Here is a 26,364-nt window from a genome sequence, read left to right as displayed (position 1 = left end):
CACAAAATTCCAGCATAATTCATTCTCTAAGATTCTGCGAGCTGGGGTCCTGGGCAATTGCCCAGTTTGCTCCACCATACACCCGGCCCTGGCAGAGGTCTGAGTGTTGTTGACATCCAACCTTCCAATTGAAATGGCCACCATTGACCATGCAGCAGACTACATTTGGGCATAGGGGTATGCGTGCGGGGCAGAACTGGTATGACCAAGAACATGTATGTACATTCATCAAACTGCAAGCACCTCCCCCTTCATACCACATAGGCATGTTCATCTGATGTAACATGTATTTATTCTATTTACATTTCATTGGTTCATATGTACAGTCCAGGTTGCCTCTGTGAATCCATCCCATGGCATGATGTGCCAAGATCACACAGCCGCGGCAAAATGTCTTTAAAACAATGTCCACATTTCCTCCAGCAATCAGCACCCAGTACGGAGTAATTCTTATTGAGGTGTCCAGGTCAGTCCTCCAGCTCGATATCTGTTCCTGTATTGTCCTGCACAAAGTAAAAGCATGGGTTATGGATGTGGGTGCAAAGAATATTAAAACTCAAGATTCACACAACCTTTTTAGATTTACACTTTTTTTTATAGAAAAGTCAGACATAGCAAATAGTGGGCCCCAGTGCAGAACTGGCTTTGGTTCCCTGCTGGCTTAGGAGGGTCCAGGGTTGGTTGTGCAACTTTCAGCATCCCCGGCCTCTCTTTAGTCACGTGATCTCCGACGATCTTTGCATCCCCTGCACACTGTACACAGCTGGAGATGTCCTCCAGCCAATGAATGAGTTAGTTCCTGGTAATGATCCCTTCCTACTATTGGCTACTTGGCTTTTTTTACGCCACTCCAGTGCTAGGTGCAGGTTGCTGGATCCCTTGTGTACTTCCTGTGACTTTACCCAGTATTATTCTACTTGATAGGCTTCTCAGACATTGCCCCATCTCGAACCCAACTCTGTTGCCTGTTTTCCACTTGCCCTGACCTTGGATTGTACTGACCCTACTTATCTTCTGGCTCCTACCCTGACCTCAATTATCTACCACCTGCCCTGCCATCTCTGGACCTCAATTCTTGCCAGCCACTGACCTGGACCTTGACCTGTTTGCCTCCATACTTTCTACTTATATCCAACTTGTTCTGTACTCGCTAGCCGGCTTTCCCAATACTGAGGCAATGTGATCTTGCTTGTCCATGTTGGGGAGAGCCTGGGGCCACAACCTGGTGATGACCCTGCAGCAAAGTAGCCCCATGACCACTAGAGTGCCCAGCCCATCAACCCTGGTAGGGTGCCATGATGAAGACAAGACTCTACACCCTAGGTAATCCCGTGCTACCTACCAGGGGTGGGTGTAGAGTTCCTAGAATAAACCTTCTGGTATTTTAGGATATGATTGTAAGAAGGGTCCAGTTAGGGTGGGGGCCCTGATATTTCCTAGGATATCCTCTGCAGTGGTTGGAGGAGACTTCCAGCATAGTATAGAAGATGCTTAAAGGTTCTTCAAAATTTTGGTAAAATTTTTGTTAAGGTTATTGTTAGGATTGGCTGGGGAAAAAGGTCCTAGGACAAACCATTGCATGTAATTTATAGACAGACCAAAGGATTGACTTTAGAGCCCCTAGTGTGCATTGAAGGTGGTACAGTGGTTAAGAGTACTCTCTGGCATAGTACATTACATACCGAGGTGACTAGTGGTGGAATTCTTCATACAAAACTTTTCCTGTCTCTCAGAAACGGAAAAACTTAAACTGAGAAACTTAAAACTTCACCACAACACTTCAGAACAACAACAAAACAAACATTTTACCTTAAACTTGCTGACTTACCTTATTTTTAACCTTCATTTTTCAATATCAAATATTCTATCAGGAAGGGGAGGAGGTTCTTCCAAGTCAATAATAATGGTTGTCTGGGGTGTGGAACTTTTATAACTTCTTTTCTTACAACGTTGTAGCATCATGTTCAACTTATAGGAGGAGGTGCCTGGGACCTGTAAATTCATTTCTGTAGGTGGATTTGCAGAAGCCTTGGAATTACATTTAGCCTGAATGTTGTCCATTTCTACAGCCACAATGTTTTCTTTTTGTATAATTGTTTTTTCCGGGGACCTTTTAATAGAAAGTTTGTCTTTACGCACTACGGAGTAGATTGGCTCATTAATTGGAGGATTCAAATTATTCAGTCCCCCCTTTTCACTTCCTTGGTATGGTCCAGGACTGGGGAGATCAGCCCCTGGTTCCTGAGTTTCTGGTGTATATTTCATCCCTGATTCCTTGATTTCTGCTATTTTCTGGTGCAGCTCGTCTACTGAGGTGTACAAAGGGTTTAAGTTTTCTAGGATGTCAGGATTATGAACGCCGCCACTGTTTTCTGCCGTTGTGCTGTTGCTCCCAGAGGTTTTGCCCAGATGTTTCTCATTTGATCCAGGCTCTGCAGAACAAATACCATACATATGAAATATCAATGGGCTGTAAGAAATCTGTATTCAACTTTCCAAAGATATATAGAAAACAGAGGTTTCTAGGGGTTCCAATATGGACCTCTCGGGTCGGTTGACCCCATTCATTGCCCAACATTGAATGGTTGACCCATTCTTCTTCATTGCCCAATATCATATTATCACACTCTGAGCTCATGATATTAATTATAGCCTAGGTTCCCTAATTACCTGAACATTATTTCAATGGTTCCCCCAGGTTAAAAAGTTTGATAACGGCCGATCCAGAGTATTTATGTGGTTTGGTGGGATGTGTTACCAACAAGCAATGATGTCAGAGTTTGTTCCAAATTGATGCAGTCATTGCCCAAATGGTCAACATTGAAACACTTACCATGGTAAAACCTGGATCCCAACCAGTTGTTTGCCTTGCCAGGGTTAGGAAAGGTGTCATATAGGTTTAACTGCTAATGAACTGGACCCAACAACCACCAGCCAATGGCTTTACACAAACAGGCATGGAGCCAGTGGCCACAATGGTGGATGGTAATGGAGGTACTACTGCTGACAACTGCCATTCACAACATGATTGGCAAGGTAAGCCACTGGTTGGGAGCCAATTTTTATCACACTAAATTTGGTATTGTTGACTACTTGGGCAATGACAAACACTTTGTCAATGGTAGTCATCAGGTGTAATACCTCCCCCAACATCCACCAACCACTGGGGTCACTGCTGACCCTGACTTTCTCCCTGTTAGTGTACACAGCCAGGTTACATTCAAAATATTGCAAGGGTTCCCTATGTTAAAAAGGTTGAGAAAAGCCTAAATAATGTAGATGGAGGATTTTCAGAGAAAGGCCTAATGGCTCTGTGTATTCTGTATCCATCTTCTGGTGCCATATACATATATAGAAGTCATTGGGGAGGAGTAATGACCAGGATCTTCATCTTCAACCATTATTGCCCAATGACCCAACCATTATCGCCCAATGGCCCAACCATTATTGCTCAATGACCCAACCATTACCACCCAACGATCCAACCATTATCGCCCAACGACCCAACCATTATAGGCCAATGGCCCAACCGTTATCACTCAATGGCCCAACCATTACCACCCAACGACCCAACCAATATTGCCCAATGGCCTAGCCATTACCGCTCAACGACTCAACCATTATTGCCCAATGGTCCAACCAATATTACCCAATGGCCCAACCATTATTATCCAATGACTAACCATTACCAACCAACCATCCAAACATTATTGCTCAATGGCCCAACCATTATGTCCCAACGACCCAACCCTTATCACCCAATGGCCCAACCATTGTACAATTGTACAATCACCCAGCCAAGACCTAATATCACCACTTCCCTATCGTACTTACTGGCGTGATGCACTGAATTTTGCTCGTCCTTTACAAAATCATACAATGGGTCTTCATATTCCGATGGCACAGAGTTTATAGGAGGTAATGGGAGACCTCGACGCTTCAAATCAAGAGATGCCGAGTTATCAAGAGATGCGTCCTTTACTACCAATCCATTCTTATCTGGTGCTTGAACCTTTTTCCTGTTTTTTTTACTTTCACTTTTTGTGTTAATTGTTCCTGGAAAAAAAAAATAGTAAGCCACGAATGCAATATGAGAAAAAAGCTCTTTCTGCAAACTTTCACACACTTCAAATAATGCAAAATATCTCACCTCAAATTCAGGGATCACTGAAAAAAATGATGGATATGAAGTGATGGGTTAAGAGACAAATAAAGACGGGTAGGTTGGTTTTAATTGCATGTTTAAATGAGTTGACGTTAGGAGCAAGCAGAAAAAGGAGAGGGAGAGGGATCCAGAGAGTGGGGGCAGCTCTATTTATAGCCAATTCACTCTAGATTCATTCATAATATTTATACAGAATGTATTTCCTTTGTGACAACTGAGCACTTTTGAGATTGGCCACTAGGCGGCAGCACGTATCATTGTTTTAATAGGAACTGAAATTAATATTAATAATATTATTTTTATTAATATTATTAATAATAATAATAATAATAATAATAAATAGTATTTATATAGAGCCAACATATTACGCAGCTCTGTATATTAAATAGGGGTTGCAAATGACAGATACAGACACAGAAAGAGGAAAGGACCCTGCCCAGAAGAGCTTACAATCTAAGAAGTAGGGGAAACAGCCAAAACTAGAAATTTGACCATCTGTCAACAAATTTCAGACAAATTGACAGGGGAATAATTTATAAATAGAGCACATTTATAAATAAATGGAGTAGAAAAATAAAAAAAATGTGTGTTTTTGATCCATTTCTTCCTCCTGGTATGTGTACATGTGGTGTCCATAAATCCTTTCTATCACAGAGAGCTGCATATCCTAAATGCCGGTAGCTACAATTCATGCTCCGTGTCTTTATTTGTAGCCACCCCATTGTGCTGTGGAAAGCTGAGACTACAATGTAACCCCCCCATCCATTATACACAAGGCAAGAAATCCTGGGACACTGCAGTCTCTCTGCTGCCCTCTAGTGTTCACCTATAAGTAGTGAAAACCACCAGCACTTTCTACGCAGATTAACTATATAGATCGACACATTATAAAAAGAAAGAAAAAATGATATCACTCATTTATGTGTGCTTTATTAAAAATAGTACTGTGACTACAAAAATTAATTTATATTACCTTTGGGTTTACCAAAAATGTTACATGGTATAATGGGCACAAACAAAGCACCGCAAAAATAGAAAAAAAAAAGAAAAACATTTTGGTATTCGTGAGGATTAAAGAAAAAAAAGGTCCAGAATTCAAGGGGTTGAGTCAATCATTTTAAGTGAACCTGATACATGGTTTCTCACCTGGAGGAGGTCCTACCTGTAAGAGACTGACAACTCCTGCCTTTACAATTAGAAGCAGCGTTGTCATCCTGCCCTGTGCAGGGATGGCTGTGGACACAATGGGGTCCTGAGTGAACTTGGGGGCTCTAAATGCACATCATTCCAGCTCCCTACACCTCCTGCCATTTGGGGACATATACATTTTAGGGTTATATATTAGGATAAAGCAACATTTTAGGCAATTGTCAGACTTGTAAGCAGGTCCAGGCCTAAAGGCAACTATAGTGCATGCCATCAGTACAACCTATAAACTATAAATCCGGTATACCTGACACTTGTATATACAGATTTTTCCCTTTCAGCAATCCTTGCCTCTGCTTGTTCAGCAAAAGCAGCCAAAAAAGCCAGGCTTTTGTTTCTGCAAAGTTTCCCAGTTCTCATCACACCCACTGCAAAAATGTTTTCAGAGATTAATGATCGTCAGCACAATGTGGGGTGACTGTGACACGTGCCGGGCCTGTAATGACATCCTGCGGTCACTAGGGGGCACAGTGTCAGGTTATGGGGCAATTTCTTTACCAGACAATGGCGTATATAATGGTGTATATAAGATTCTATTACAAAGGTGGGCGGAATATATCAGAACAATTCAATTTGTCATCTGCGCTTTCTATTCTTTCCAGTGACATTTACAAATGAAGATGTCTGAGCTGCCATTCTTTTCTTCTCAATGCATGACATATTGCTGCAATTAATGCAGATATTGATTGCGATTGCGACTGAAGACTTGACGTCAACGCACGTTAAATAGGTGATGGAATAAAGAGATAATTAAATAGGCGTTGGAGGGGGGTGACACCAGTGAACTAAGCCTGTCCAATGGGTGCAAATGCTTGTAGCCTCCACCAGGGGGTGCAGTAACAGGGTAACAATTACCGTATTTTTTGCCATATAAGACGCACTTTTTCTTCCCCAAAACTGGGGGCGGGGGAAAGTTGGTGCGTCCTATACGACAAATGTGTTATAAAATAATTAAAATAAGATACTCACCCGATACCTGATCCTGCGTGTGTCTCTTCTCTGCAGCAGCGTGTCTCCTCCTGGCTGCAGTGAAAGAAGCCGGCACAGCGCCCCCTGCTGTTCCCTGTCCTAACTGCCCTACAGTGGAAAAAAAGCACAGAGTGATCAGAAAGGGAATTTGAAAGGCACAGAGTGATCAGAAAGGGAATTTGAAAGGCACAGAGTGATCAGAAAGGGAATTTGAATGGCACATGAGTGATCAGAAAGGGAATACCGGTATGAATGGCACATGAGTGATCAGAAGGGGAATAATCTTTCAGAATCTTTTTTTTTCTAGATTTTCCTCCTTTAAAATTGGGTGCGTCTTATATTCCGGATCGTCTTATACGGCGAAAAATACGGTACTAGCCAATTGTCAATCAATACCAGAAGTGACAGAACAAGGACTTATGGCAGGATCACTGGGTGGTCTTTTAATGAAAGCTGAAGATTTTAAAAGATTGAAAGCAACATGTTTAAACCTACTTTGGGACATACTTTACACCTCGGTAAAACTGGTTCCCATTGGTGAATTGGGGTACCATTCAAAAGTGCAATGAACTAATTTTTTTGACAGGCCAAGAATGACTTTGGGGAACACATGACCAATAGTATGCACAGGGTTGGTTTTGGATAACTGGGCACTGGGCAGTTATGAAGGAGTGGCTTACATTACATGCACAGTGTTCCACATCCTTGCGCCCCGGCCCTTTGGGGCACTGAAAAAGTAGGGACTCTGGGTACTGGCCCAGTTTGCTCTTCCCTAAAACTGATTTTCAGTATACGAAGGCAAAGTAGAAGAAGGAGAGATGATTTTGCAATCGGGGGAGTGTACAGGACATCCCCTTTGGATCCTCCTTTAGGTGCCCTCAACCCTGGTTGGAACCAAGATAGAAGACACTTTAAGAAGGACACAGAGGGGAACCACCCCTAGGGTCCATGAGGAGTCCAAAAGAACCAACTCTGAATACTTGATATTGATAATTCTGCTGGAGAATCATCAAAGTGCAACCAACGTCTTCCCTGTAGGATTTAGCTTTCTCATTATCCATAATACTGCAGAACCCCAATTGATAGCAAGGAAACAGAGATGGAGCTAGGGTATCAAGCAAATGGTGGAGCCATTTTTATCCAGTGTTACAGTTTCTGGGTACAGAAAACGCCTAAAGTGGACCTTTACTTGGTAAAGAGCAGAGAAGAAGTAGAAGAGCAAAGAAGAAAGTTCTCCTCAATGGTGGTCTACCTTCACTCACCCACCACTCTGTTCTTCTGTGAAGACCAGGAAAAGAAACCCATTGTAGCCATGTGTAGTGTTGTCTTGTGATATGATATTATGAGGTTACCAAACTTGAAAAATCTCACAAAGAGAAAGAGGTTAATAGGCATGAACACCACTTCCGCCCTTTGACCATGAGTGGTCACCTTAAAGGACACCCAACCTTTGGCAACACTAAAAGTTGGCTATTTCCAAGCAATTTCAGCCATGTTTATCCAGTGTTTGAGTACAGAAAGGTCCTAAGTTGGACATCTACTTGGACAATGTAGAGCAGAGAAGAAGAAGATAAGCATGAAGGTTCTCCTCAGTGGTGGTCTACCCTCACTGTCCCATCACTTCATTCCTCTGTGAAGACCAGGGAAAGAAACCCATTGCAGTCATGTGTAGTGTTGTCCTGTGATATGATATTATGAGGTTACCAAACTTCCCCCTTTGACCACGAGTGGTCACCTTGAAAGCCACCCAACCTTTGGCAACACTAAAAGTTGGCTATTTCCAAGCAATTTCAGCCATGTTTATTCAGTGTTTGGGTACAGAAAGGTCCTAAGTTGGACATCTACTTGGAAAATGTAGAGCAAAGAAGAGCAAAGAAGGTTCTCCAAAATGGTGGTCTACCTTTACTCTGCCATCACTCCATTCTTCTGTGAAGATCAGGAGAAGAAACCCATTGTAGTCATGTGTAGTGTTGTCCTGTGATATGATAATATGAAATTACTAAACTTCCACCCTTTGACCATGAGTGGTCACCTTGAAAGCCACCCAACCTTTGGCAACCCTAAAGGTTGCCTATTTCAAGGCATTTTCAGCCATGTTTATCCAGAACAGAAAGGACCTAAGGTGGACCTTTACTTGATCAATGTAGAGCTGAGAAGAAGAAGAGCAAAGAAGGTTCCCCTCAATGGTGGTCTACTTTTACTCTCCCATCCCTCCATTCTTCTGTGAAGACCAAAACCCATTGTAGTCATGTGTAGTGTTGTCCTGAGCTACCAACCTGACCTTCCCTAATTACAGGACATGGAAGTCAGCAAAATTAACTATTGAGATCCCTAGGAGATCAACATCCCGAGTGTTGGCTTCTTTGTAGACATCATCAGAAGGTTTCTCAGGACTGTAACTATATTTGGTCATGGAAGCAAAAGGAAAGGTAATGTTTATGGACTTCTTTCACGTTGCTGCGTTCATCTAAGGTCTACCCAGTCTACACCATCTACCAGACACTGAGATTTTAGTTTTAGGAGAACTGTCCCTTTAAGAAAGAACTTATAATGCTCTGTAGACAAAGAGCAAAGTGAGACTTTATTGCAATAAACAATGACAACGTATCATTCACACCTCATATACACCCAAACAGATGTCTGAATAAACCAAAGTTCATTCCCATAACGTCTTTTACTGCAGCCCTGATATGGTTTGCAGTACAGAGCCCATATGTTCCCGTAGTCATTGCAGTGGTTATAGGGAGCGGCTCATTGTTCTCGATCCGGAGACAAAGCATAGTCTGTGTATGTAGAGGAAGCTCGCTGGTCACCATATGTCATATCACAGACTAGGCTATAAAAATCTTTATTAGACTGTTATTTCTACCTATGAGAGATAAAAATAGTCCAATTGCTAAAAATAATCATAAGGATAATGTATGGTAGGTGCTCAAGGGGACTTTCCATAAAAGTGCAATAGCTGTTTATATTAAGCCCACGTTAAGCTGTGGAATGCCAGGTGTTGGTTTATAAAAAAAATACACCTCTCTCCTTATTCTGCTGTAAGTCCTTTTAAATTCTTAACCTACCTTATATATCTAAAGCTAAAAATTAAAAATGATGGCCAGAATTAATATGCATATATTGTACATATTTTTATTTTATGTCTTAAATGCCATTTGAAAAAAAGAATCTTGATTTATACTCAGGTCACACCAGTAGATGGCGCTGCGTTACCATTTTAAATGTATACCAAACACTTTGCTGTTTATGATGTTTTTAGAATTGGCATACATGAGGACACAGCACCATCTACTGGTGGCCAACAATATTACACAAAATAATATATAGGAGCAAACCATAATAACATTGATTCAAAGCAGTTACCTGCAGTTATCAAACCTGTATTTGCAGCTATCAAACCTGTATTTGTTACCTGTATTTCCAGGTAAAATTAAGTAATTTGTTTTTTATTCAAGATCAGTTTCTTTTCAAGTATTTACATAAATAAACTCCATGCAGATAGTACCCTAACCATCATATGAACCTGGCTTAGCATTGCAAGGTGAGAACCAGTGTGCCACCTATTATGCTTGAAGTGCATGCCATATATATGCCTACCTCCAGGAATGGCTCCATTACTTTTCCCATGATTCTCTGGTATCTCAGATTCCTGAAGCACCACCTAGAATAGCAAAACGTTTATTTATATTAATTTACAGCTCCCATGCTATATCACCAATAAGAAAAAACGTGGATGGGTTATTTGAACATACGCCAGAAGAAAAAGGAGAATGGGATGTCCAAGGTCTTGCAAGCTTGATTGAGTTGCAGACACAAAGAGACTGGATAACAGCCGGTCAACTAGCATTTTCTAAAGAAGGTCAGCAGTATCAGCCTCTGTACTATAGCTCTTATATCTACTATTATTGTCCACTATCATTTCAGCTGCATTTTCATTCACAGCCATTTAAATCCATATACAATGTTCATTTCCATGCATAATAAACTAAGACTTATTCTGCCACCTAGTGGCCAGTTATAAAAGTGCACAACAGTTACAATAGTAAAAGCTGTATCTCCTAAGCAATAAAGAGATAAATCTAAATCTACTGTAAATAAAGTGAAATAAAATTTACACACTCTCAAACAAATTTCAAAGTTCTCAAATTTTTCTGACTTTGAAATTGGTAATTTTTGTAAGAAATCATTGTACTTATACCATTCTCAATGGCTGTGACCAGCAGAGCAAACCTGAGGGTCATGATCTGGGAGCAAAAGGCACTCAAACTCAATGTGCTTACTTTGAATTTCCTCCTAGGAGGATCACCATTGTTGGATTAGGACAGGACAAAGGTCTAGAGATGGGGGCAGCTTCTCCGTCTTCCACCCTGTCCAGTGATATTAAGGTCTGTAAGGGGGTTTCTGGGAAAGACCTGATGGCCCTACTTAGACCTTCTAACTAGGAGAACCATCACCACTGAATGAAGGAAGGAAAGGAGCCTAGTGACGGGAACAGCTTTGCCTCCCTAAATCCCTGCTAGAGACTCTGCCTCATGTATTGTCTGTTCTGGTCCCATCCTATATGAGTGCATAATCCTTTAGGCAGGTGTAAAACTTTGGCCAATTGCCCCATAGCCCTAGTTTAGTGAAGGAGAACATAACTGTAGATGGGTCCCTGGACATTCACCAGACTTCAGAATTCTTCCCAGGTTTTCCTATGAATTAACCAACTTTGAAGACCACAAGTGAGACATGAAGGGTCCATACTTGTATCTGGTGGCTCTGTATTTGTCTCTGGTTGGTGATGAAAGGAATAAAGTTGAAAGACTATCACCAATTGTAACTTTTGGGGCTTCCTCTTCAAGGCCTGGAAAAAAAGGTCCTTGTTTGGTCCTGAAACATTGTTGATATCATATGAAAGCCTAAATAAAGGACAATTCCCCAAGAAAATCATGAGAGTGATATCTCTTTATTCCTACAAGAACCAGAAGCCCTGAAGGTTTTGGTCTTCATGGTTTCCCCTGCAGCTATTTTCAGATACCTCCAGATGTCTTCTTTCCTATTTTGGCTGTTTGGAGATTACTGACTTTATATTTATAGCCCTTATAATGGTGAAAGGAATGAAGTTAAAAGACTAACCAAACGTTTGGGGCTTCCTCCTCGAGTCCTTGAAGAAAAGTCCTAAAACATTGGTCGTACTCTTTTCTCAAGCCTAAAGGATGAATCTCAATTAAAATTGTGTTGGTGGAATTCAGGTAACAGAGGACTTTCTTCTTACAAGAACCAGAAGTTCCAGAGGTTTTGGTCTTCATTGTGTCCTCCTCCAATCATCCTCAGATTCTTCCAGATTTCTTCATTTAGATTCAGCTGTTTAGAGATTATCAAGAAATTTCTAACCATAGCCCTCGTAATTTATCTTTTATTTAGAGGTCCCCAGCACTCGGCTCTGCTCGGCATAGAGGGTTCTTCCAATAATTTTCTATGGATGAACCAAACTTTTGAAGACCACAAGTGAGACATGAAGGGTCCATACTTGTATCCAGTGGCTCTGTATTTGTCTCTTGTTGGTGATAAAAGGAAAGTCGAAAGAGTATCACCAATTAACCTTTTGGGGTTTCCTGCTCATGTCCTTGAAGAAACCATTGATGATTCTCTCAAACCTTAGAGATGAATCTCAATGAAAGGTGTGTTGGTGGAATTTGTGGTGGCTTTCAGGTAGAAGAAGACTTTCCTCCTACAAGAACCAGAAGCTCAGGAGGGTTTGGTCCTCATGTTGTCTTCCTGCAATCATCCTCAGATACCTCCAGAGGTCTTCATCCAGATGAAAGCAATGAAACAGAAATACCATCACCAACCAAACGTTTGAGGCTTTGAAGAAAAGGACCTTGGATGGTTCTAAAACATTGGTGATGTTCTTTTCTGAACCCTTAAGGATGAATCTCCGTGAAAGGAGTGTCGGTGGAATTTGTGGTGGCTTTAAGGTAGCGGAAGACTTTCATCCTACAAGAAGAACCAAAAGCCCTGGAGGTTTTGTTCTTCATGTTGTCCTCCTGCAGTCATCCTCAGATACCTCCAGAGGTCTTCATCCAGATGAAAGCAAAGAAGAAGAAAGAATATCACCAACCAAACTTTTGGGGCCTTGAAGAAAAGAACCTTCCATGGTTTTAAAACATTGGTGATATTCTTTTCTGAAGTCTTACGGATGAATCTCTGTGAAAGGAGTGTTGGTGGAATTTGTGGTGGATTTCAGGTAGCAGAAGACTTTCATCCTACAAGAACCAGAAGCTCTGGACAGTTTGGTCCTCATGGTGTTCCATTGTAGATCCCTCCAGATGTCTTCATCCAGATTTGGCTGTTGGTTGGAATTTATCGAGGAATTTCTATTTTCTTTATAGATCCCCAGCACTCGGCTCTGCTCGTTAAATTGTTACTGGGTCTCCACATCATAAATTTCTGGCGCGTCTCACGCCCACCACAATAAGGAGATATTGGATTAAGGTTTACCCCCCCGGGGCAGTGATGGATGCAGCTCCTCCATGTGGCCTCAGGGAGAAACTCAGGGAGATGGATGAGCAGCTGGAATGGGTTTTATCTTCTACGTCTTCAGAGCCCGGGCCTCCTCCCGGCAACATTTCAGCAATGATGGTTTCTGCTAGATGGAATGTCAGCGCTCTGGATAGTAATCAGTCTGGTTGGGGGGATTAGGTTGGTGGTCTATGATGTGGGGAGGCCAAATGGAACCTGATATACCAAAGGCAGGCCGGGGACTGGGGGAGGTTTATAACTAATGGCTTTCTTCTATGATGCAGACTTTTATTTCCCCAGGAATCTGCCCACAGTCTCCCTCCAATAAATCTACCCTTCATCCCCCTCTTCAGCAAATCTGCCCTCCAGCCTCCATTCATTACATTTTCTCTCCAGCCTCCCCTTTATTTAATGAGCTACCCACCAGCCTCCCCTTCATTAAATCTGCCCTCCAGCCTCTCCCTCTTAAAATCTGCCCTCCAGCCTCCCCTTCATTAAATCTGCCCACCACCCTCCCCTCCATTAAATCTACCCCCCAGCCTCTCCTTCTTAAAATCTGCCCGCCAGCTTCCCCTCCATTAAATCTGCCCTCTGGCCTCCCCTCCATTAAATCTGCCCTCCTGCCTCCCCTTCAGTCTTTTCACAATGTACATTAGAAGCTGCAACAATTCACATTGTGAGACCCCGCCTCATTTCTAGTATCATGTAGCCCCACCCTCTCCAGCCTGACTGTCTCTAGCCCCGCCCCTTTCATTCATTGGATTTTGGTCTTTCAATCATGGAGGCTCAGTGTCACATGGGATGGTGGGAGCCCCTCAAATTGGGCACAGCAGGGGTGGGAACCCAGCACAGGATTGGTGATTTAACCCTTTATTATATTTCAGGTCAGGCTGACACTTTGCCATCCCCCCAGCTTGCTCCTCTTACCTCTTTGTTCGGCTCAGAACTTTGTGTTTCGCTGTTTCCGGTAGAAAAAGTTTGTTTCCTGCAAAACAGCCAATGAAAGGAGTCAAACCACTGACACACATCACAGATCATATACCGGCATGCAGTAGATGTGCCGTATTGCCGTGACTTATTATAAAAATGTAATATTTCATTTCAGGCTCACCCGGATAGAGTCCATAGAAAGGAGATGGTTCACCTGCCAAAGGATTTGTATTTCTGTCCACCCAGCCACTTACTCAGCTTTATAGCAGGGATAGAATGTTAAGAGGAAGACGATGTACAAGGAGCCAATCAGTTTTTATATGGACAAGAGGCATGCTGGTGGGAGGAGAGATCAGAGTGACAGACATGAGCTCATTGTGCAGCTTCCTCATTCACTGTCCACTGACAGCTTTGGTATTGTTTGCCAATGAGGACATCTAATGGCAGAAATGAGGTACTGCAGTGCCAATATTTTAGAATAAAACTGTTGCAACAATAATTTAAAAAAAGGGAAAAACACAAAACAGGCCATAGAGTTGGAAACCCCCCTGTGGCCCCAGCTCGCTCATTAAGGGGGCCGATAGGAGTTTGAAGGGTTCAGGGGTTCACTGCAGTCAGCTCGCTTTCATCACTTTGCACACAGAAGCCTTGCACAGCAATATATCAAACCTGGCAGATCCTCAGCGCTGATCTATATCAGATGGATTCAATTTCCTGACCCTGAGAATTCAGCATACAGACATGCAGACAATTAAAAGCCCCCAGGGATCAGAAATTAGATATTATTCAAAGGTTTATTTCCTATGAAAGCTGAACTCTGAGATAAGGAATGTTGGGAGGAAGGAACTTCCTGTAATACGGACCGGCCACTGCTGCTCTCTCTTATTGTGCAGGGTGACTGGTCTTGTCTCCGCCTCTTCTGTAATTTCCTACCTGCAGTCTGTTGTGGGTGTGGCCTGCTGGCTCCTCCCACAGCTCTGCTCCTTGCATATTTTACTTATAGCTCAGTGATAATATCACAGATACTTAAAAAGGTAAAATCTGAATCTGGGAAGGTATTTGGTGTGCACAAAGAGGATTTATATTCTTGATAAATAGATTCTAAAATGTAGTTTAAAATAAAATTCAAAAAGATAAAATTCAGCAGAACATGGTCCAAACCCAACTGTTTATTGGAAACTCATTGAAAACCATGCACTGCTTAAGAGGTGGATTGAGAGCGCCCTCCAGTGGCTGATCTACGATATAAAAACATGATTGGAAGATTAAGGGACAAAAGACACATCAGCAGGCATGTGAAAGATAATAAAAACTTATAGAATGAAGGGAATCCAGGCTTTGCCCATAATTAATTAGAAGCAAAATGTAATGCTTAAAAGGGGCATGCTGATAGGAGGAAAGAGCAGAGAAGAACTGCTTCTCCTTTCACTGCCCAATCACAGGCTGGGGGAGGGACAAGACCTGTAAGTGAATTGCAGCAGGGAAAAGTCAGGTCTGCTGGATGGACAGAAATACAAATTCTGGGCAGATAAAACAGCTCCCCCTAGTGTTCATTATGAACCTACCTTTTGCAGGACAAGCAGTGCAGGAGAGCTGCGGCAGACAGCAGAACCAGGTTGATTAGCAGCAGTGCCCAGGTAAAGGTGCCATCAGTGTAATGCAGGGAATGGTCTACAGGGGGAGCCATGGAACTGCAGTCTGCAGCCTTGCTGGGAATTAGAGAGTTGCAATAAATTAATACAATGCAATGGCTGCATTAGCTTATATAGAATATTGCATAACATGCGCTGAAATCCCACTGGCGAGCCAACTTAATGAGGGGCCCCAAACTGCTAACATCCAAAGTAGCCGGGGGGCTACCTGGGCCCATTACCCCTTCCAGGGGTATTTGGTGAAGGCCAGGCCCTGTGCCTCAGGTAAACCCATCCACCTGCCAAGGAGCAAACCGGTGCCCCTGGTATCCCCCATCCAGGGGTTCTCTATATGGCTGCCACCTGACATTGCTCCGGATTTACCCAAAAGCAAGCCCAGTCCTGTTATATTTCCCATTCTTCTCTAATTGCCATCTGACCGGGAAATAACATCTCAGGAGGAATGGTATTAGCACTTCCAGGTTCCTGATTGGGTGTGAGGATTAGGGCCCGAGCTCCATCTCAGATCTAATAAAAGCCATTGGGTTACCGGCTGGATGCGCCATTCCCACATTAAGGATCTCTGGATCCATGAAAAGGTGAAATATTCTCATTCCGCACCTCAGCCTGATTTATTGTAAGCCTGTGCTGGTGGGGCAATGACTTCTTTTTAAAGGTGCCGGTTCCAGGGCTGCTATCACCACCCATAATCCCAAACTAATACACCTCCATTCTTAGGAAATTCCGGGACTCACAATCTAATGTCCCTACCATGGTCACATTGACACGGTATGAAGAGGAAGCCAATTGTAAGCTCTTCGGGGCAGGGTCCTCTCCTCCTGTATCACTGTCTGTATTCGTCTGTCATTTGCAACCCCTATTTAATGTACTGCGAAATATGTTGGCGCTATATAAATCCTGTTTATTATTAATAATAATAATAATAATAATAATATTATTAATAATAATTGTTCATGGGATGAGGGAGAAGATCGGAAGGAAACATACAAACTCCATGCAGATAGTTCCTTGCCTGAGATTTGAAGCTGGCACCACGGTGCTACAAGACACCGCGCCACCGATATTAATTCCATCATGGAGGGGGGAAAGGAGACATCAGAGAGGGGGGATTATATCTCAATTATTCCAGGGAATGGGGGGTAGGTAGGGGACACAGAGCATGGAAAGGGGGTATCACCCAGGGGAGATAGGGGACATGGGACACCGGAGAGGGGGTATAATACCCCTTCTATTATTAGGGATAAGGGGAGATAGGGGACATGGGACACCAGGGAGGGATATATTACCCCTTCTATTATTGGGGATAAGGGGGGATATTATTATTACTCATAATAATAAACAGGATTTATATATCGCCAACATATTATGCAGCGCTGTACATTAAAAAGGGGTTGCAAATGACAGACTAATACAGACAGTGATTCAGGAGGGGAGGACCCTGCCCTGAAGAGCTTACAATCTAGAAGACATGGGACACAGGAGAGGGGGTGTAATACCTCTTCTATTATTAGGGATAAGGGGAGATAGGGGACATAAGACTCCGGAGAGGGGATAAGGGGGAGATAGAAGACATGGGACACCGGAGAGGGGGTATAATACCTCTTCTATAGGAAATGGGGTTGGGTATGAGACTCAGGCACGGGAAAGATGAGTATAATAACTTTTCTGCAATAGGGATTAGAGATGGGTAGGAGAAATGGGGCCCCAGAAAGATGAATATAATACCTCCACTCATACAAGGTAGGGCCCGTTGTATTAACCTGACAAGTGTTTTTAAAGTACACAGATGCCTTCCACCTCCATGTCCTCTCATTCTTTTCCCTCGTGTTGTCTCGGTCACACCTTGCTTTATTCAGTCTCCTTGCAGTAATGAACACAAGATTCCCAGCACAATAGAAGGTTTACAAAGGTAAATAGAATACAATGAAACCAACATTTGTTATTCACAATCACCATATCAAAATCTAAAGTTAGAACTGTAATAATGGAAGGAGTTATAAGATTTAAGGCACGCCGGTGGAGCTGATAAGAATTCCAGGTACAGAGATTAATGTGAATTACAGAAGGGTGTTTCCTGAACCAAATAAAGTGCACCAGTCAGTAGAATTAGAAGTTTTGGAATACCTAGAAGATCCAGAGATATTCTAAGCTAAGCTAAGCTTGGTTTTGTTGTAGCCAACGTCTTCAGGCTTGGGGGTTCCTTGGGCAATGACCACCAAGGCAATGTACTGAGGATATAGTAATTATAGAAGGGGTTCTATAAGATCTAAAAGTTATTTCAAGGGTCCCCCCATGTTAAAATGATTGAGATATCCTAAGGTGCTCATTGACAGTTGAGGTAGTTGGGTCTTTCATAGCCCATACCCCTTGCCCTCCCGATCATTCCGAAGCAAGTGCCACCAATATTGTGCACATTTGTCAAGATTGGGGAATTCAATTAGAATAAAATGTAAATTTCCATTCAGCATTCTTGTAATCTAGGCAGCAATGACGGGTGACCTCATGTTCTTCTTCTGCAGATGGGTCCTTCAACTTGGTCATCTCCACCATTGGAGAAGACAATGAAGGAGCAGCTGCACACTGATATAGGTAACCTTCTGTTCTCCTTTTCTGTAATCAGAAGCTGAAAGCAAATAGAGCTTTGATTGGCAATGACGATTAGATGGACCATTAGACCCACCATAGGATTTTGGAATTGCTCGTTGATGTCTACTAACTGTGAATGTTCCAAGTGGCCAGAAACTTTGAACACAGCGAAGAATATAAAAGAAGAAGACATCAACAAGATTCTGTTCCAGGAAACATCTCATTTATGTGTGGGTAGAAAATCCTCTCTGACTATTTGCAGACATACTTTCCCCTTTATCAGGGTCACCATCTCATGTTCATCTGGTTTCCAACTATTCCACAAATGCTGTTTTGCAGCAAACTTCTGATATCATATTAGACAGTCGATGTCCCTTCTGCAATCTTTGGTATACTGATGGGAAATAATGCCGATATATTCCCGGTATCCCAGAGTCCCCCAGGGCTGCTGGGACTGAATGAACTCCCATGTACATATGCAGGTGTCAACCAAGCCAACCAAGATGGCGGAATGTCCCCCAACACTGACACCAAGCCTCAACCTAAACCCCAACCGAACCCCTATCCCTAATATGAATCCATGAAAATGACCCTCAGAATTAGGGATGTTGGAGAATTGTACACTGGTGTACCCACTGGTGATGTCCATCTTGAACTATCTCACCCACCGAGGTGCCACCCATTGATGCCCACCATGATCAGGCACGCTCATTGCAAGCCTCCATTCATCTTCACTGTGGAGCTCAGCAGCAAGATTACAGTTCAAGTTCTCCATATCAAAGATTCATATTCCATCTAGAATTCATTCAAACATTCACACTCTTTCCACATCCAGATTTCCAACACTCAGATTTTTAAAATTCCCCTTTTTTCCCGGGGAGAGTGCCAAGGAATGAAAGTCCCTACGTGTGTACACATCATGACAATGCCTCCAGCTCATGTAATCTGGTTTGTCTGGGTGAAGTTAATGATTTGTGAAATTGATTTTTAAAATGTAAGTGAAAGAGTCAAACTGAAGCTCAGTGCACAAAGCACATTTGGTGTTTAAAGTGCAATCACTCCTATCCATAAAATATATGTTGGTGCCCCTGTTAGGAAGGGTGGAACAATTCCTACTCCATGTAAAATTTTGTGTATGGTGTATAATGTAAATAAAGTCCATTTAATAGGCATGGGGCCTTATAAGTGTGTACCCCCTCTCCTATCTATAAAAGGTCCCCTAGAATCTGGATTGCCAAAAAAAAGGAATTATTCTACTAGGTAACAATTTGAAATAAAAGTCCCATCCCCACAGTCTAAGGTTCATTTACACAAGAGAATGGGGCCCTTTTCAAGTAGAATTCAGCATTTGATGCTTTGAAGTCTTCAGCGAATCAGACATGGAGTCAACCAAAGACAGCTGTCCTTGACTGCCCTCTTGCTAGATTGGCTGGACACATGTAACCAATGACATGCAATTTGCCTAACTAGGTGGAGGTGAGGCAAACATATTGGGGGTTCCTTATTAAAACAAAATTCAATCAGGCTTCCTGGCCACACCTCCCAAAACATAGAGGTGACATCTATCCAGGCCGGGAGCCCCCTTTCCTTCAACAAAACCAGACCCCTCCCTGGAAAGATGTGACCTCTCTTTTATGGGCAGGAAGCCTATCTGGAATCTTAATGCCACCTTTAATTATAGAACCCCTATATATCAGCCCCACCTCCACACAGGTGAGCAGAACTCTTATAATTAATTCCAAGTTCAGCCAATCTAACAGGAGGGCAACTAAGGACAGCTGTCTTTGGCTGCCTCCACGTCTGATTCGCTGGAGACATCTAGGCAAGTAGTATCTAACGCTGGATACTACTTGACAAGGGCCTCAATATATTGTGAATTCTATTGTCTAAGGTGAATTTTTGCATTGTATAATAAATCTACCAACATTCTACATGAAAGTGATCACATTCTGCAGATTTATTTGGCTATATGTAGCTGTTCATTACTGTAATATGTATCCTTTCCAAAAAGGTGAAAGCGTTGCATTTCCCAGCAATACTGAATATTATGAGACCCGTCAGGTGAATCCTGCCTGGCTTGTTGTACCTGTCTTGATGAATGTGGGATAGCTCTGTCCTCTTCTATAAAATGCTGTTCATATTATTTTACATAACTGGATTTGTTGGTATTTCTGGTGTGCAGCATTTCAGCATTGCAATGGATTACATTTTTCACATTGCTTTGTGGCTTTCCCCCATGAGATGTAGTAAGATGCGGTGACTGCTGTCTTGGTACAAAATGGACACGCCAGTGAATGGTGGAGCTCAGGTGATGGGTTCTGTTAATCCTCCATTATACAAAGGCATTGTTGACAATTGTGTTCTTCCAGCCTTGTGGTCACAGTTTGGTGCAGACCCTTTTCTCTTACCCCAGGACTGTGCCCCGGGGGTACAAAGCCAGCTTCATAAAGACATGGTGGGACTAGGATGCTGCAGAGGTCCTGCACAGAGCCCTGACCTCAACCCTACTGAAAGCATTGGCAATGGTGAGCCGGGTCTTCTCATCCAACATGGAAACCTTCCTAGAAAAGTGGAGGTGGTTGGTAGGCAAATCCATACTAATGGCCATGGTTTTGGAATGGAACTGTGCCCCTGTGTACAAAGCCAGCTTCATAAAGACATGGCGTCAGCATCTTGGTGTGGAGGAACTTGAGATTCCTGACGTGAACCCAAGGTGCTCCTGCCCTACATACCCATCTACGTCTATCTCATGCTTAGTGGCCCCTAGTGGCCGCCACTATTCTTTCCTTGCTCCTACATCTGCAATAGTGCAGCTTCCCAGTGTTTCTGCCAATGCATGAGCATCAAAGCAACGGAATGGTGGTTTGGCTTGGGGTTGAGACTTCTTAGCTAGAAGACTCCTGAAGCTGCATATAAAATAGAACCTAAACTCCAGCCACATTTTCTGAGGACTTCCCAGGTGATGGAGGTGATTGAATTACATAATTTACCCTCTATAGACTTTAATGGGGTTCATTGCATAGTTTGAAATTGAAGCAAGATTCACAAATACAACCATGAACCAAACTCGGTTCGCTTTTCCCTATTGGTGGTGCCCCATTGCCTGTGTTCTCCTGCGGGTGATTGGTTAGTAGCACTTGGGAACTGGAAGTACTCATATAGCTCATAAAGGGTAAAGATTTAGCATAAGGACTGGTGTGCTCATAGCAGATGATTAACACATGGTTTGGTATATTTCGACCCTTTAGCTTTCTAAATTAGAATGGTAATAAACATCCTATTACCCCACCATCCCAATGAAAGACCCAATGTCCCATTATGAGCGGTATACATGAGTTTCCTGACCATTAAAAACAATTATCATCGGTTTTCAACTTCTTCTAAAACAACTCTTGTTTAAACCCCAATTGCTCAAGAAGCAGCAGAGGTAGCCAGTGATCTGGCACAATGACGAACCTTGTTGAGATGACCAATGTCCAGGGCTCAAATTCCATTTAGCTGCCTAACCCTAAGCCCTCGCTGGTTGCCTGAGCTTAAATCCATTTCTAATTTTCCAACCGTAACCCATTCTTTCCTTCAGCCTAACCCCTTTCCCACCTGGTGCCTAACCCTAACCCTACCTTAGTTCTTGGTGTCTAATCCCAACCGTTTCTTTTATGGCGCCCAACGAGAACACCCACCAGTGCCAGTTTGCTATTGAGTATCAGATGATCATAAGGCTCAGGTGGGCAGTGAGGTTCCATTATCGGTTCCTCACATCTATGATCCGCCCCCGCGGTTCATGCGCTACATGTAGCTGCCCATAGGGAATAAACAGGGGTGGTGGAGAGAGGTTTAGAACTGCCTGCTGTAAAATGTTGAAAGGCTGGTTCATTGTTAATCAATGCAAAGGTTGGAGAAATCAAGTAGCTGTCATAGCGCCAACCCCCGAGGAACACCTGGTTTCACAACCCATCTAAACTTTAAGCTCTATGGATGAGAAAATTGGTCCAATGGAGGATTGATGATGTTTTAGATGTAGGTATTAACCAATTAGTGGAAGTCTTCTTTTATATATCTTGATCTACATGCTTCTTTCATGCTTCTCCCATACAGGGGTGCTGTAGACTAGTAGCCAGCCCCCGAGGTGTCAGGTAAGGTTTCACCACTGCAGAACTGCTTTCACTCAAGTCAATATTTCACATACAAGTCAATAGGAATACCAAAGCAGCTTGGAGCATTTTGATACAACCTATAAAGGAATCTATGTACATTGCAAGGATTTTAACAAACTTTGTCTCAGATTCCCCTATGTTACTACCCTGCTAGGTGACCTATGTACATTGCAAGGGTTTTAACAAATATTGTTGCTGTTTCCTCCCTGTTTCAGTTATGAACAAAACTGCTCGCTCCACCTTTACAAATCATGATTTGGAAAGTCTGATTCATTATAATCAACCGGTGCATTATCCATGCTCCAACATCGAAAGTTGCAGTGTCTGCATTTTTGAAATTTTTAAAGGAAGGATGTTTCTTGCCAAAACTTAAATTCCTTTTCCAAGCAATGCCTAAAATTTGACTTCTATCCTAGGAGCAGATTTCTAGGGAAATAAACCTGATTTATAAAATCTCTCCAAAAACCACTTTCACCTGGGTGATCCAGCAAACCTAGAATGCATTTCTTAAAAGTCATTTGCTATTTGGTAGCAAATGTTTTAAATCCTGAACCAGATCCATTCCAGGTTTGCTGGATCACTCAAGTTTACTGACGAAGGTGTATCCTCTTGGAGAGCTTTCATAAATCAGGCCCAGCGAGCCATTCTCAGAAGCAGGTGGCATTGCCAATGTCAGCCATTTACAGAATGCCTTCAGGTTGCCATATTGAATTAGATTCTTTGAAAGTTCTACATTGGTTCTCCGTAGCTCCACTACTAAATATTCTTGCATTCCCAGCATCCTTCATCCTGGAAGCATGCGGTGTAATGGAACCACCACTAGGGGTTGTCTACATATAAATTGTTCCTAAATTCTAGTGATTATAAGGAAGTTTTGAGACCATTCATGTGTCTGTGATTTAATTATATGTGCCCAGCTTGATAATTTTAATAACTGCTCTCATCCTTATCCCTATCATAACACGCGGTCCCTTAAATCATAAACCGGCAGATGAAACATATTGAACTCTTAAATCCCCTGAGGAAGCCCTTATTGGGCGAAACGCGTCGGGTTCTTTCTACTCTCTTCACTGTAACTGCCTAAATTTGTAAAAAATGACCACAGACTTTATGATTATCTCTAAGCAAACTGTGTTAGTGAAACTTCTAGAGCAGGAGGACTTTGTATAGTTGAGAATATTTGTCCCTAATAATTAATTTATACATTGCTACAATTTTTTCATTTTCTTTTCTTTCCCTTTGCCTTGTTCCTAAATTCTGGCATAAACCTGCAACCCAATAGCAGTTGTGGAATCAACCCATATGGAAATCTTAGGGATCCACCTTGAACCACGAGGGATGCAGAAATCTCAGAACTCACCCTGTTCTGTTTTGTGCTTTTTTGGGGCCACTCGCTTTATCACTTTTACAGAAACTAATCACAAGTTCTCTAAAAAACTACCCAGAAAGATCATTGGAATAAAGTATGCCTGTATTTTCCCTATGCAACAGACAAACAGCCCCAGCAAAAGGGCCCCAGGCTCATATCATAGAGCCCGCAGGATGATATCAGCGAATAACCATAAACACATGGCAGCACAATATCATCCAGGCTTAGCAGGAAGCAAAATGCTGATTGCTGTTATTCACCTGCAGAGTTTATGAAGGACAGAAGTGTTATTTGGGGTTGGCTTGCTCTCAGTGTGTTGTGTTTTATCATTCTGAACAATTACAGTGCAGCCAGTCATTGATTAGCATTTATCTGCATGGAATCTGGAATATGGAAGTGATTGGGTTAAATTCCTCCAATCCAGATACCTGGAAGTCTGACATATTGCAGAATATAGCAGTGCAGCAAATCATTGATGTATGTATGAATGTTACTGAGACTTTCCCATTGAAGAACATGCAGGGACTGTGGTATTAGAAGGTAATTAGGAAGCCGGGGAGCTCACGGACATCTTGGCTTTATAAATGCAACAAATGTATCAATTGGCATGGATTTGTTATCCGTCAGCTGGTTCCTAATGTTACCCACATTATCAATGGCGGACACAGCCAGCAGAGGGGCCCTGTGCAAAATGAACTATTGCCCCCTACAAACAGAAAACCATTGACCCTGAACAGCAATTAGAGGAAGAAGCGGCCATTGCAAGGATTGCTGGAAAGATTGCCGGGCACCAAGGGATGGGTACCTGGGCTGCAAAACAGAGCTATGAGGGCAAGCTTAAGGAATGGGCAGGTAGATGTAGGACCATGCAAGTGGCTGTGGGGTCCCCTGTTAGCTGTGGGGTATCCAGGGCCCTTGTGCAGTGGCACCCATGTCCGCTCATGGATACATTAACATTAACAGTCTGCTATTGCCATCCATGCCACCAGCAGCAGGGCACCATTTATTAGCTTTATTCCCACCACTCAGTTGGTACTTATGATGCCCTCATGCATCTAGTAACCAGTTGGCTGCCATTTATATACAGTCCTCTATGGTGTTTGAGCAGTGGCATGGCTGGCATTGATTTGGCCGGGGTCACAGGGTGGTAGGGGGTCACAGGAGATCGTTTCACCTCCAGGACCTTGCACCTTACTCAAACACACAGCGGGGTGAGGGCAGAATACATTGCTGCTCAGTTCCTTGGCACAGACTGTAAAGGTAAATAAAGAATGCTTGGCGTTTGTGTATTGTATTTATCTCCCAGGTTATTCCTGTTGTATGCCAACTCCTCCTATTCCAATGCCCATCATGGTATCAGACCGGGCCCCTAGCTGTGTGTGCTTGTGCGCTGGGGCAGATTTATGACCATCTGACCATAACCTTGTTAGGTTTCCCATTGTTTGCCCCTTCCCAAGAGAGTACCGTCTCCTATAGTATCCCCACTGACCAATGGAAATGATTGAAAGCTTCCTAGACTCCAAGGATGGCAACTTGCTGACTTTACAAAATCCACTGGCAGTGTCATCATACCATGAAGGTTTAGAAGTAGTAGGAAGAAGTAATAAGAATGTAATACATGTAATAAAATGCAATCTCAATTTATATTATTCCCTCTTCAATTCACTGATATAATTCATTTCCTTCCTATGCATTTCCTATTGTGACAGCTGTGCACTTTTGATGATTGGCCACTAGGTGGCAGAACGAGTCATCGTTTTAATGGGAGACCTGTAGAGAAATACAATTCACCACCAGCGAATATTCAGAGGAATGACTGGGGGAATAATTTATGAGCCCTTTGTAATATGGCACAAAATGCATTCTTTCTTTATAAAATGGCACAAAATGCATTCTGAGCGTTCATGGTATGTTGCCATTGCCTGTGGATCTTGTAAAGTCAGCAAGTTGGCATTCTTGGAGTCCATGGAAGTATTTTTTGTGTCTTGTTCAATATTTGGAAAAGCTTCTGATGGAAAAATAAACAATAATGGAAAAAGCTGCTGACATACTATATTAGGCCATTGGGAAAATCCAATCCTTGTAATGGAAAATAACATTAAAGTAGTTTTGTTGGCTTATTAAATGGTGGATTGGGCTTTAGCTGGGCTACATCATCATCACTTAACCAATGGAGACAGCTGAAAGCTTCAACCCCAAAATAAAAATGGGCAAAGATGCCATGCAAAGGAGTTGTGAGGGGCGGATTAGCATGCACGTGTGCCATATTGTGCAAATATGCCGGGCACAATGGCAAACCCCTCACCGTCAGCTTTATATGGATCAATATTTCTTACACACCCAGTGAATGCTGCAATCATCACAAGACCCCGGATTGTAGGCAGCATTTTAATATTCGATAAACAGAACACAAAATGTTTTTATATCGCTCGTCACACCTTCCATAAAGACGAAGCAAACATTACTGCCAGCACCCTTCGGTGCCATAACTGGCTGATACATATTAAATCATTTATTTTTATAGCTCGTTACTTCCTCCTGTGCAGATTTATTACAGCTCGGCAAAGCATGCACCGCAGGAAGCAAGCTAAATAAAGGGAACATTTATATATACTGTATATTGATATTTTGTAACATTTACTAGGAAGAGCTCTCCTTTTTTTTCTCTTTGCTGACAAAAAGCTATTGTTTACTGAGCTCAATAGCTGAATTTTGCACACATGCTCATGCACACACACAGCCATATACCTTGATATTGCTCCCTGACACTTTTTTCCTCATTGGAGTTTATGGGAAGTGATGACATTTTACCTTCTTTATCAT

The 26,364-nt window shown here is 42.5% G+C and overlaps 1 protein-coding gene across 1 annotated transcript; it reads right to left on the bottom strand.

The window, feature by feature from the left end:
* Nucleotides 1-273: 273 nt before the first annotated feature.
* Nucleotides 274-15,511, bottom strand: LOC140327965 (uncharacterized). The gene is made up of 6 exons (XM_072407219.1): nucleotides 15,346-15,511; nucleotides 13,778-13,835; nucleotides 9,944-10,007; nucleotides 3,835-4,056; nucleotides 1,829-2,432; nucleotides 274-503 (listed from the first exon to the last, which is right to left on the bottom strand). The coding sequence occupies exons 1-5, from the start codon at nucleotides 15,465-15,467 to the stop codon at nucleotides 1,843-1,845; spliced, it is 1,056 nt and encodes a 351-aa protein (XP_072263320.1). The 5' UTR covers nucleotides 15,468-15,511; the 3' UTR covers nucleotides 274-503; nucleotides 1,829-1,842.
* Between the last annotated feature and the right edge of the window lie 10,853 nt (nucleotides 15,512-26,364).

This window comes from Pyxicephalus adspersus, chromosome 4 (genome assembly GCF_032062135.1).
Source record: "Pyxicephalus adspersus chromosome 4, UCB_Pads_2.0, whole genome shotgun sequence".
Taxonomy (NCBI): domain Eukaryota; kingdom Metazoa; phylum Chordata; class Amphibia; order Anura; family Pyxicephalidae; genus Pyxicephalus; species Pyxicephalus adspersus.
This window is presented reverse-complemented; position numbering and strand designations above follow the sequence as displayed.

What these genes read in the sequence shown, in the direction of transcription:
- LOC140327965 (XM_072407219.1), bottom strand. Translation starts at nt 15,467, where the DNA reads ATGGCTCCCCCTGTAGACCATTCCCTGCATTACACTGATGGCACCTTT. An exon ending in TAATGGAGCCATTCCTGGAG is followed by an intron (nt 4,057 to 9,943) that starts GTAGGCATATAT and finishes TTTTTTTTCCAG; the next exon opens with GAACAATTAACACAAAAAGT. An exon ending in AAATTCAGTGCATCACGCCA is followed by an intron (nt 2,433 to 3,834) that starts GTAAGTACGATA and finishes TTTGTTCTGCAG; the next exon opens with AGCCTGGATCAAATGAGAAA.